Genomic DNA, 12,904 nt, shown 5'->3' on the forward strand with positions numbered 1-12,904 from the left:
AGTCATCTCTTCCATGACCTGTCCTCAAGGTATCAAGTGGCCTGTCGGCTGTTTTTAGGATTGTATTCATCCTTCCTGGATTAAAGGTCGTAACAGTTTGGTTCGACCCCTGACCTACAGCTCCCAGGATACAGAGGATGGAGTCTCTGTGTCCAGGATGACATCCGTCTCTCTCCCGGTCCTGTTTACTGTGACGGGTATGTCCCGGTCCTGTTTACTGTGACGGGTATGTCCCGGTCCTGTTTACTGTGACGGGTATGTCCCGGTCCTGTTTACTGTGACGGGTATGTCCCGGTCCTGTTTACTGTGACGGGTATGTCCCGGTCCTGTTACCGTGACGGGTATGTCCCGGTCCTGTTTACTGTGACGGGTATGTCCCGGTCCTGTTTACTGTGACGGGTATGTCCCGGACCTGTTTACTGTGACGGGTATGTCCCGGTCCTGTTTACTGTGACGGGTATGTCCCGGTCCTGTTTACTGTGACGGGTATGTCCCGGTCCTGTTTGCTGTGACGGGTATGTCCCGGTCCTGTTTACTGTGACGGGTATGTCCCGGTCCTGTTTACTGTGACGGGTATGTCCCGGTCCTGTTTACTGTGACGGGTATGTCCCGGTCCTGTTTGCTGTGACGGGTATGTCCCGGTCCTGTTTACTGTGACGGGTATGTCCCGGTCCTGTTTACTGTGACGGGTATGTCCCGGTCCTGTTTACTGTGACGGGTATGTCCCGGTCCTGTTTACTGTGACGGGTATGTCCCGGTCCTGTTTACTGTGACGGGTATGTCCCGGTCCTGTTTACTGTGACGGGTATGTCCCGGTCCTGTTTACTGTGACGGGTATGTCCCGGTCCTGTTTAATGTGACGGGTATGTCCCGGTCCCAAATTGCTCCCTTCCCCTTCCCCTTGGCCCTATCTGTCTAACGTTAGTAGATCTGAAAGGTCTGAAATGGTTCAGTCTACAACCTCTGCAGAACACAGGATTCAGAGCCAAAATGTCTCCTCTGTTTCCTGTGGCAGGTATACTATATCTATCTATACCTGTTGAAGCTACTGCCATACTCACGTTGAGGATGGTCTGCAGGTCCACACTGTCCTTTATGCGCCCCTCCGTCCTAGCCTTGGATGCCATGTTAGTAAACCACACCACAGGGATCCAGTACTTGAGGTGGGGAGACTTGACAGCATCAAAGATCTTCCTCTCTTCTGGAGTCATGAAGCCTGCAGAGAGGAGGAGAAGGAGGAGGAGGAGGAGGAGGAGGAGGAGGAGGAGGAGGAGGAGGAGGAGGAGGAGGAGAGGGAAGAGGAGGAGGGGGAGGAGGGGGAGGAGGATGGAGAGGAGGATGGAGAGGAGGATGGGGAGGAGGGTGGAGAGGAGGATGGGGAGGAGGATGGAGAGGAGGATGGGGAGGAGGATGGAGAGGAGGATGGGGAGGAGGATGGAGAGGAGGATGGAGAGGATGGAGAGGAGGATGGGGAGGAGGATGGAGAGGATGGAGAGGAGGATGGGGAGGGGGGAGGAGGATGGAGAGGAGGATGGGGAGGAGGATGGAGAGGAGGATGGGGAGGAGGATGGAGAGGAGGATGGAGAGGATGGAGAGGATGGAGAGGAGGATGGAGAGGATGGAGAGGAGGATGGAGAGGAGGATGGAGAGGAGGATGGGGAGGAGGATGGAGAGGAGGATGGGGAGGAGGATGGAGAGGAGGATGGAGAGGAGGATGGAGAGGATGGAGAGGAGGATGGGGAGGAGGATGGAGAGGATGGAGAGGAGGATGGAGAGGAGGATGGGGAGGATGGGGAGGAGGATGGAGAGGAGGGTGGAGAGGATGGAGAGGATGGAGAGGAGGATGGGGAGGATGGAGAGGAGGATGGAGAGGATGGAGAGGATGGAGAGGATGGAGAGGAGGATGGAGAGGATGGAGAGGATGGAGAGGAGGATGGAGAGGATGGAGAGGAGGATGGAGAGGATGGAGAGGAGGATGGAGAGGATGGAGAGGATGGAGAGGAGGATGGAGAGGATGGAGAGGATGGAGAGGAGGATGGAGAGGATGGAGAGGAGGATGGAGAGGAGGATGGAGAGGATGGGGAGGAGGATGGAGAGGATGGAGAGGATGGAGAGGATGGAGAGGAGGATGGAGAGGATGGAGAGGATGGAGAGGAGGATGGAGAGGATGGAGAGGAGGATGGAGAGGATGGAGAGGATGGAGAGGAGGATGGAGAGGATGGAGAGGATGGAGAGGAGGATGGAGAGGATGGAGAGGAGGATGGAGAGGAGGATGGAGAGGATGGAGAGGATGGAGAGGAGGATGGGGAGGAGGATGGAGAGGAGGATGGGGAGGAGGATGGAGAGGAGGATGGGGAGGAGGATGGAGAGGAGGATGGAGAGGATGAAGAGGAGGATGGAGAGGATGAAGAGGTATAAGTGTGTAATGGATACAGCAGTACTAGGAGAATCATAAGGGTTAGAGGAAACAAGGCTTTTATTAGGTCTAATTGAATCACTGAATCATAATGATTTGGCTGATTCTGGGTAGTCAAAAGAAACTGAAGAAGCAAATGAAAAGAGCTATGGGCCTTGAAGGTCCAGTTACAGATCCTTGTTGAACTCTCACATGTCAAGCATCCTCTTTACCAGTTAAACATTTATGGAAAATATGGGAAAAGCATGGAAGTCACCAAATATCGTTTCAAACTGAAGGTTGAGAGAACACTCTTGATCTGAATCAAACCCGTAAACCAAACCTGGTCGACCTTTGACCCCACCTATGTGTATTCTATTGGGGTCAGGTAAGGCTCAAGTGGAGGTCATTGAGGTACCTGCTTCCATCCACTTGGTCCATGACGTTATGTACAGCGTCTATCTGTCAATATGATTTTTTTTACCCATGACCCCATCTATTTGCATTCCGTTATTCCCCCGTACCTGCCTCCACCACATGCTCCATGGTGGGGAACCTCTTACAGACGGCGGTGCTGACGGAGCGGAAGATGAGCAGCGAGGTGAGGTTGACGTAGCGCATCAGTGTGCGTCGGAGGAGGCGACCCTGCTCGTCGTGACCGTGAACACAGCTGGAGACCAGGAACATGAGACGGTCGGGCCAAGGCAGATTCACAAACTGGTTCCACCAGCGGTTCACCACCAGGGTCACATAGAAACCTGCAAGGGAGGAGGAAGATGAGGATAGGAGGAGATATCAAGATCATCTACAACAGGGCTCTCCAACCTTGTTCCTGGAGAGATAACCCTCCTGTAGGTTTTAACTCCAACCCTGTTCCTGGAGAGATAATCCTCCTGTAGGTTTTAACTCCAACCTTGTTCCTGGAGAGATAACCCTCCTGTAGGTTTTAACTCCAACCCTGTTCCTGGAGAGATAACCCTCCTGTAGGTTTTAACTCCAACCTTGTTCCTGGAGAGATAACCCTCCTGTAGGTTTTAACTCCAACCCTGTTCCTGGAGAGATAACCCTCCTGTAGGTTTTAACTCCAACCTTGTTCCTGGAGAGATAACCCTCCTGTAGGTTTTAACTCCAACCTTGTTCCTGGAGAGATAACCCTCCTGTAGGTTTTAACTCCAACCTTGTTCCTGGAGAGATAACCCTCCTGTAGGTTTTAACTCCAACCCTGTTCCTGGAGAGATAACCCTCCTGTAGGTTTTAACTCCAACCTTGTTCCTGGAGAGAGGTTTTAACTCCAATCCTGTGAAAACCTACAGGATGGTAGCTCTCCAGGAACAGGGTTGGAAAGCCCTGATCTACAGTAAGTCTAAACAGTATTTTGTCAGGTATGCCTACAGTAGAAACCAAGGATGAGGTTTGGGTTGAGAAGGGCTGCTTCTGAAATGGCATTTCATTTCCTACATAGTGAAGTACTTTTGAGGCTACTTTTGAGCCTCAAGCTCAACACACAAAATTGACCCTAGATCATTGTCTAGGGCAACTTCATCCCAGTCCTTACCAATATTTTATTGACATAAACTGAGATATGTAAATGTCATGAAAGCCACTTTGTGCAATTCACACAGAAACACAACATGAAGCAACCATCTGATATGCCATGCAAAGCACTCTAGCACCCACGCAAACCAACAAACCCAACAATGTCCCACTTTCCCTGCTTTGGGTCGACTCCTAATGATTTCCTTCCATTAACTCAATCACCAGTTCATTTCCCCCACTGGAACCAGTGTATGTCTGAGAGCTTCTGTTGAAAAATCACTATCATTAGTCTGTTGCCTGGCACTGTTGAGGATTAGTTGGGTTAATTTGGTTGGATAGCAGAAAGCAAGTCAGACAGTTGTCGCAGTGTGTGTGTGTGTGTGTGTGTGTGTGGTGATCGAGAAAGAGAGAGAGAGAGAGGACAGTGAGGGCAGTGGCAAGTCTAGTATTGCACTGTTGTCATTCCGTTTTTAGATGGCTGATACAGGTGGGTGGGTGCTACACATTTGCCTGACGACTCAAACTGAATTCTTGTTCTCTACATCATTGCGGAGAGGAAACTAACGTCAGTGGGCGTGGCGTAGCGTTTGGCTGGAGCGAAGAGTTGGGGTAGCCAGGCAAGCTACACATGGGGTTGTGGATGAGGTGAATTTCCCACTTAAATTGTAAAGCACTTTCAGCACATCTGGAATGCACCATACAGTACTCAGGTAGCAATAGGCATTCTCATCTCAGCACAGAGCTAGTAGCTCATAGTGTTTATACGCTATGTGGACTATCAACTGCTCAGCAAGCACGCACGCACGCACGTCAATCAGCATTGTTTGTCCTGACTTACCAAGCACAAACGTGACTGGGATCTGTTCAGCATACTTGTTACAGTGAATAGCCAACTTTTCAAAGAAACGCTTTTCAGGGTCTGAGAGAGCAAGTCTAGAAAGATAGATAAATAGATAGATAGATATGTTAATTAATTAAGGAACATTAGAGATTTGTTCACATGCAATTATTGATATATCACAGCGATACGAATCAATTACAGACCCATCACACAAAGTCAAATCAAAGGCTCATATTACACCTTCATTTGTATTCACAGTTATAAACAGATTATAAACAGACAATACATCATGTTATAGATTATACATAAACAAATAACATAAAAAAAAAGGAAAAGCCCTTAATAGCTTCATATTATGCGTACCTGTAAACGAGGCTCACCAGGGTATATAAAAGCACAAAGACTATAAACTCCCGATAAAGCAGCTTATAGATGCTGCCTCTCCATCGCAGTAGAAGTCTATGGAAACCGAAGAACGTGGCGTTGGCTACTTTGCTGGAATACGTCACCGTCATCTTCTTTCAATCACTGCAGAAAAACTACCTGGTCATCAAATGTACACTTAGTTGACAGACACTCTTGTTGTCCTTACCGGTTGTGAATATAGCTGACTTTCAATTGATATCTAAAACATTGTGCTGCAGTAGGGCTACTCTCTCAAGGCAAGCTGTCATGGCGCAATAATAACCTGTCAAACGACTAAATAACTGTTATTGCCACGTTACACGCCCACGGTAGATAAGAAATAACGTTATTGAAAACAATAATAAAAGTTATACATATTCCACACATACCTTTTGTACCAATCTGAATCACATTGCGTGTTGGTTCTTTAAGTGTAATATAGTGTATTCCTGAACGGTGGGTCAAGACTGAGCAATCATCAGGTGACCGCCCTGGACACATTTAGCTGGTTGTCTGTCTGTCTGTCCGTCTGTCTGTCTGTCTGTCTGTCAGTCCGGCTGTCTATCTGTCTGTCTGTCTGTCTGTCTGTCTGTCTGTCAGTCCAGCTGTCAGTGTGCTCCTGGCTATGGCCGTGGCAGGGCAAGATGCGCACTATGCCATGGCTGTCTGTCTGTCTGTCAGTCCAGCTGTCAGTGTGCTCCTGGCTATGGCCGTGGCAGGGCAAGATGCGCACTATGCCATGGCGGTGCAATAAACACACAATCATCTGCTGATGTAGAGAGAGACTACCCCAGCGTGTCTAAGGGTTTTGATACAACATGCCTATACAGCCTACAAGCTCCTAGATATTTTGAATAAAATAATCAATGGGAAAATCTTTGGGATATAATTTTTATTGGAATATTATTATTATTATATATATATTTTTTAAAAACATATTTTGATAGAAAAAGCCTCATAAATATTTGGTTTATAGTAGTGTATATGAATGCAGGAATGTAGAACTTGAAATGTCAAAAGGCTTATTATAGTTTCTCGAATGTATCTCGTCCATTTTGCATTATTCATTTGCTATCAATATCATTCAGAACATGTGATCTAGAACTGTGTCTATGGACGGCGCTGTTGTACAAATTATCACGGCAAACGATAAAGCAGGCTCTCAGAAATGCGTTCCTCTATCTGGTTGAACACGCACCCATCTGTTATCAATAGATGTTTATGTTAGGGCCTATAAGTCTATCAATGGGCCTCTATTGGCTTATCGATATATATCTTACATCAGGAGGAAACTCACATTTTCATTGTGAAGTATATAACTCTTGGCGCATGAATTGCATGCAATATCACAATCAAACAGTCGGATACAATGTTGCAGCTTGTACATTTAGATACAATGTTGCGATCACCAGAATGTATTATCTATCGTCCGCTTGCCGTCAAAGGTGAAAATGAGATGCGATACCGGCTTTGCGCATGCGCCGCTGTGAGGTTGTCGGTTCACTTCACGTCCATGCTCTGTTCCCACCCAACCAGCAGAGAAGAAAAGAGCAGGTGAGAGGATGGGTCGGATGTTGTTGGCATAACTAAACTGATGATATTCATCAAACCGACACTTCATGCACGGCGAAACGGGAGGTTACTGGCGACAGGTAGCGAGAACACGTCGTGACAGTTGGGTTTATTGCACTGTGTTCACTTTCGGGAGTGTTTTATTCGGCAGAAACAGCAGGCGTCGAGAGAGGGGTGAGTTGACAGCTTGCAGACTGTAGCTAGGCTAGCTAAAGCGCTAGCCAGCTGGCTGACTGACTGGCTGTCTTGCTTGTTTCATCGTCTTAAACAACGATATAGTCCAAGGACATTGTGCATAGAGTTGTATGTTTTGATACAATTTTAAATCAATGGTATTTGTTTGGCATACATTTTAAAGTGAAAAATTGGAGTCAGCGTAATTCCTTTACCATGGAATTGCCCACTTGCAATCCATCGGGTATTAGCACATAAACTTGACAGCTATAGCTAGCTTGAATTCATTAGCCATGGTGCATTTTGTTGAACCCTTTATGCCATCAGATTAGTTCGTGTTTGTACACGTTTTTGTATTTGACATTGAACAGTCCACCAAATATGCATAGATTACAATCAAGCCGTGTCTGCAAGGAGGCACATAATGAGTATTATAAGGTTTCACTCATGTTCAGTCTTGAATATTTATATGGTCATTCAATGCAGCAGTCAAACATGGATGGTTTGGAGCAAAAGTCTACTGTGATTTTGTTAGAAACATCTCTCCCCATCCCTCATAGGCCCAAAGGGGAGGTGGGAATGAGGAGGAATGGTCGAAAGGAGAGCAGGGGAGGCAGTGAATCGATGCCCTGTACAGGTCAGGCCAGGCATTGTGCTGAGCTACTGTGCTGAAGGGACGTATATTCACAGCAGCGTGATTGTCACTTTTGATTCTAGTATTACAACACACACGCGAAATCAAATCTTTAACGTATTGGTCACATACCCAGTTTTACAGCAGGTATATAAAAGGTGCAGCGAAATGCTCGCGGTAGCTCCCTCAACAATGCAGAACATTCATCAATAATCAGGAATAACAATGTCATAGAAAAAGGTAGCATGCATATTAATAATGGACTTCACACTGGATTGACCAATATAAAGTAGTGGAATCAATAGTAGACTGTGTAATAGAACAGCAGCGTTGACTGTGTGTGTGTGTGTGTGTGTGTGTGTGTGTGTGTGTTTATGGGTGTTTGTTTGTAAGGCTTGGATGTGTGGGCAGTCAGTGCATATAGTCTCTAAGGTGCAGGTCTGTGCAGGGACACGGCTAGGTTGAGCTTTTCAGCAGTCTGATGGCCTGGTGGTCGAAGCTGTCTTCGAGCCTGTTGTGCCGAGACCCGATACTCCGCGACCGCTTGCCGGATGGTAACAGAGCGAACAGTCCGTGGGGCTCGGGCGACTGGAGTCCTTGACGATCTTTCGGTCCTTCCTCAGACACCGCCTGGTGTAGATGTTCTGGAGGGCAGGGAGCTCGCCCCCCCCCCCAGAGGGCCCATGCCGAATTTCTTCAGGCGCCTGAGGTTGAAGAGGTGCTGCTGTGCCGCCTTCACCACGGTGGTGGTGGGATTGGACCATGTCAGGTCCTCAGTGATGTGCACGCCGAGGAACATGAACCTTTTGACCCTCTCCGCTGCGGCCCCGTCGATGACAAAAGGGGCTCCTCCCCCTGTTTCCTGTAGTCCACCATCAGCTCCTTGGTTTTGCTGACGTTGAGGGAGAGGCTGTTTCCCCGGCAACACTATGCCAGGGCTCTAACCTCCTCCCAGTCGGCTGTCTCGTTGCCGTCGACGATCAGGCAAACTTAATGATGGTGTTGGAGTCATGTGTGGCCACGCAGTCGTGGGTGAACAGGGAGTACAGGAGGGGGCTGAGTACACATCCAACGGGGGCCCCCCAACACACACACATACACACACACACAAATCAATTAGCCGAATGTAGACTCTGCATTCTCTCATATGGTTCATTAATATGAAATGCCAATGCCATAAATAAATCCATGTGTAGATGTCTTTGGTTGTCAGGGACACACTCAGCTCTATGGATAGTTTTAGCCCACGATCACCAAAACTAAAGCAGAGACTACTAGGCTTATTGCTTTGAAGACTCGTATGGGAAACCCTCTGTTGATCTGGCTTCACATCAGGTAAGCTATGTCCTGCTGACCTATGTGCGTACTGCATAGCGGGAATTACGGGGGGCCAGGGGGGGCTCAACCCCCCTGAATGAGAGATGAGCCCCCTTAAATACAACAAAACTCAAACTTTGGTCGGGGTCTCTAAATAATGCTAAGTTAACCATTCTCCTTTAGTCCTTAAGAGTCTATTGACCCGTGCGTCAATCTAAGTAACACAATAAAAACATTCCCATCAAAATCCATCAGTTTAAACTAGAGACGTCTATTTTGGAAGGTGGCCGAGCTACAGCGGTGTTTGTCAGACCATGAGACATCCCGAAAATCGGTCTTCTCACGAAAAACGTCTGTACGTCCGAAAGGTTTGGCCTAAAAAAAAACTAATATGACCACTCTATGGATTGATTTGACTCTAGCGAACACGGTGACGTTCTCCGGCTTGCTCTGCAACCCCGACAAGCCCCCACGGGACTCGTCTGAAGTCGGTACCGCCGATGTACCAACTTCTGTCTGTAGCGTCCAAACTGGCTACAAACTGATATGACCCCACTATGGAAAGGGGAGACTCTCACCAACACGATGGTGTTCTCTGTTTTGCTCTATGTAAGTGTCACGGGACTCGTCTGAAGGTAACAAGGTAGCGGTTAAAAAAATGAATGGAAGTATGGAGGTAGTTTTGTGCCAACAAAAAAAAGGGGTTAAATATGTGTCCAAAATTAAATAAATATTAAAACGAACACACCCACCTGTTTCAGCCCCTTTTCATGTGTCCCAACTTTATTTTCCACAAAAAAGGTCATTTTTCAGCAAGACACATCAATTATTTCAGGCTACAAGAGTGTAGACCTAATGAAAAATGGCTATAGCCTATAGCCATGGCGAGCTCCTGTCCTGTCCTGTCTGGGCCTATAGCCATGGCGAGCTCCCGTCCTGTCCTGTCTGGGCCTATAGCCATGGCGAGCTCCTGTCCTGTCCTGTCTGGGCCTATAGCTACGGAGGGCTCCTGTCCTGTCCTGTCTGGGCCTATAGCCATGGAGAGCTCCTGTCCTGTCCTGTCTGGGCCTATAGCCATGGAGAGCTCCTGTCCTGTCTGGGACTATAGCCATGGCGAGCTCCTGTCCTGTCTGGGCCTATAGCCATGGAGGGCTCCTGTCCTGTCCTGTCTGGGCCTATAGCCATGGAGGGCTCCTGTCCTGTCCTGTCCTGTCTGGGCCTATAGCCATGGCGAGCTCCCGTCCTGTCCTGTCTGGGCCTATAGCCATGGAGGGCTCCTGTCCTGTCCTGTCTGGGCCTATAGCCATGGAGGGCTCCTGTCCTGTCCTGTCCTGTCTGGGCCTATAGCCATGGAGGGCTCCTGTCCTGTCCTGTCTGGGCCTATAGCCATGGAGGGCTCCTGTCCTGTCCTGTCTGGGCCTATAGCCATGGAGGGCTCCTGTCCTGTCCTGTCTGGGCCTATAGCCATGGAGAGCTCTTGTCCTGTCTGGGCCTATAGCCATGGAGGGCTCCTGTCCTGTCCTGTCTGGGACTATAGCCATGGAGGGCTCCTGTCCTGTCTGGGCCTATAGCCATGGAGGGCTCCTGTCCTGTCCTGTCTGGGCCTATAGCCATGGAGGGCTCCTGTCCTGTCCTGTCCTGTCTGGGCCTATAGCCATGGCGAGCTCCCGTCCTGTCCTGTCTGGGCCTATAGCCATGGAGGGCTCCTGTCCTGTCCTGTCTGGGCCTATAGCCATGGAGGGCTCCTGTCCTGTCCTGTCCTGTCTGGGCCTATAGCCATGGAGGGCACCTGTCCTGTCCTGTCTGGGCCTATAGCCATGGAGGGCTCCTGTCCTGTCCTGTCTGGGCCTATAGCCATGGAGGGCTCCTGTCCTGTCCTGTCTGGGCCTATAGCCATGGAGAGCTCTTGTCCTGTCTGGGCCTATAGCCATGGAGGGCTCCTGTCCTGTCCTGTCTGGGCCTATAGCCATGGTGGGCTCCTGTCCTGTCCTGTCTGGGCCTATAGCCATGGAGGGCTCCTGTCCTGTCCTGTCTGGGCCTATAGCCATGGAGGGCTCCTGTCCTGTCCTGTCCTGTCTGGGCCTATAGCCATGGAGAGCTCCTGTCCTGTCCTGTCTGGGCCTATAGCCATGGAGGGCTCCTGTCCTGTCCTGTCTGAGCCTATAGCCATGGAGAGCTCCTTTCCTGTCCTGTCCTGTCTGGGCCTATAGCCATGGAGGGCTCCTGTCCTGTCCTGTCCTGTCCTGTCTGGGCCTATAGCCATGGAGAGCTCCTGTCCTGTCCTGTCTGGGCCTATAGCCACGGAGGGCTCCTGTCCTGTCCTGTCTGGGCCTATAGCCATGGAGGGCTCCTGTCCTGTCCTGTCTGGGCCTATAGCCATGGAGAGCTCTTGTCCTGTCTGGGCCTATAGCCATGGAGGGCTCCTGTCCTGTCCTGTCTGGGCCTATAGCCATGGAGGGCTCCTGTCCTGTCCTGTCTGGGCCTATAGCCATGGAGAGCTCCTGTCCTGTCCTGTCCTGTCTGGGCCTATAGCCATGGAGAGCTCCTGTCCTGTCCTGTCTGGGCCTATAGCCATGGAGAGCTCCTGTCCTGTCTGGGCCTATAGCCACGGAGGGCTCCTGTCCTGTCCTGTCTGGGCCTATAGCCATGGAGGGCTCCTGTCCTGTCCTGTCTGGGCCTATAGCCATGGAGAGCTCCTGTCCTGTCCTGTCTGGGCCTATAGCCATGGAGAGCTCCTGTCCTGTCCTGTCTGGGCCTATAGCCATGGAGGGCTCCTGTCCTGTCTGGGCCTATAGCCATGGAGGGCTCCTGTCCTGTCCTGTCTGGGCCTATAGCCATGGAGGGCTCCTGTCCTGTCCTGTCTGGGCCTATAGCCATGGAGAGCTCCTGTCCTGTCCTGTCTGGGCCTATAGCCATGGAGAGCTCCTGTCCTGTCCTGTCTGGGCCTATAGCCATGGAGAGCTCCTGTCCTGTCCTGTCCTGTCTGGGCCTATAGCCATGGAGGGCTCCTGTCCTGTCCTGTCTGGGCCTATAGCCATGGAGGGCTCCTGTCCTGTCCTGTCTGGGCCTATAGCCATGGAGAGCTCCTGTCCTGTCCTGTCTGGGCCTATAGCCATGGAGGGCTCCTGTCCTGTCCTGTCTGGGCCTATAGCCATGGAGGGCTCCTGTCCTGCCCTGTCTGGGCCTATAGCCATGGAGGGCTCCTGTCCTGTCCTGTCTGGGCCTATAGCCATGGAGAGCTCCTGTCCTGTCCTGTCCTGTCTGGGCCTATAGCCATGGAGAGCTCCTGTCCTGTCCTGTCCTGTCTGGGCCTATAGCCATGGAGAGCTCCTGTCCTGTCCTGTCCTGTCTGGGCCTATAGCCATGGAGAGCTCCTGTCCTGTCCTGTCCTGTCTGGGCCTATAGCCATGGAGAGCTCCTGTCCTGTCCTGTCCTGTCTGGGCCTATAGCCATGGAGAGCTCCTGTCCTGTCCTGTCTGGGCCTATAGCCATGGAGAGCTCCTGTCCTGTCCTGTCCTGTCTGGGCCTATAGCCATGGAGAGCTCCTGTCCTGTCCTGTCTGGGCCTATAGCCATGGAGAGCTCCTGTCCTGTCTGGGCCTATAGCCATGGAGAGCTCCTGTCCTGTCTGGGCCTATAGCCATGGAGAGCTCCTGTCCTGTCCTGTCCTGTCCTGTCTGGGCCTATAGCCATGGAGAGCTCGTTGTTGTTGCACTCTGCTACCCATGGAAGCCTAAACCCACAACTTGGCAAGTGTTGTGTTGACTCACCCTTCAGTATCAGCAAGCAGCATAGCCCCTCCCTCCCTCCCTCCCTCCCTCCCCCCCTCCCTCCCCCCCTCCCTCCCTCCCTCCAGACTAACCTTTTCCCCTGGTGCTTTATTAAAACCTGTAATATATCACTGAGATACGTTGTTTCATCATCTTTTCATGTTGTGATTCTAAATATTTTAATGTGCAACCTAATCCAGTGATTGTCATGCATTTTGGGTTGACAATTATGCTATTGTTATATTTATATATATTTCAGAT

The 12,904-nt window shown here is 50.3% G+C and overlaps 1 protein-coding gene across 2 annotated transcripts in view; it reads right to left on the bottom strand.

Moving 5' to 3' along the window:
* LOC121553533 (bestrophin-3) overlaps positions 1–5,843 on the bottom strand; it is a 17,685-nt gene extending 11,842 nt beyond the window's left edge. Inside the window, exons 1-5 of one of the 2 annotated variants that reach the window (XM_045219542.1) lie at positions 5,567–5,843; positions 5,136–5,300; positions 4,770–4,864; positions 2,920–3,153; positions 1,062–1,216 (exon numbers count right to left, since the gene is read on the bottom strand). In XM_045219542.1, the coding sequence (XP_045075477.1) occupies positions 1,062–1,216; positions 2,920–3,153; positions 4,770–4,864; positions 5,136–5,287 (636 nt within the window). In that variant the 5' untranslated portion in view covers positions 5,288–5,300; positions 5,567–5,843. Of the gene's footprint in view, positions 1–1,061; positions 1,217–2,919; positions 3,154–4,769; positions 4,865–5,135; positions 5,316–5,566 lie in introns of both variants that reach the window. The other variant, XM_045219543.1, reaches the window with a different exon arrangement.
* Positions 5,844–12,904: the final 7,061 nt, after the last annotated feature.

The sequence above is a fragment of the Coregonus clupeaformis genome, unplaced genomic scaffold (genome assembly GCF_020615455.1).
Source record: "Coregonus clupeaformis isolate EN_2021a unplaced genomic scaffold, ASM2061545v1 scaf2451, whole genome shotgun sequence".
Classification (NCBI taxonomy): domain Eukaryota; kingdom Metazoa; phylum Chordata; class Actinopteri; order Salmoniformes; family Salmonidae; genus Coregonus; species Coregonus clupeaformis.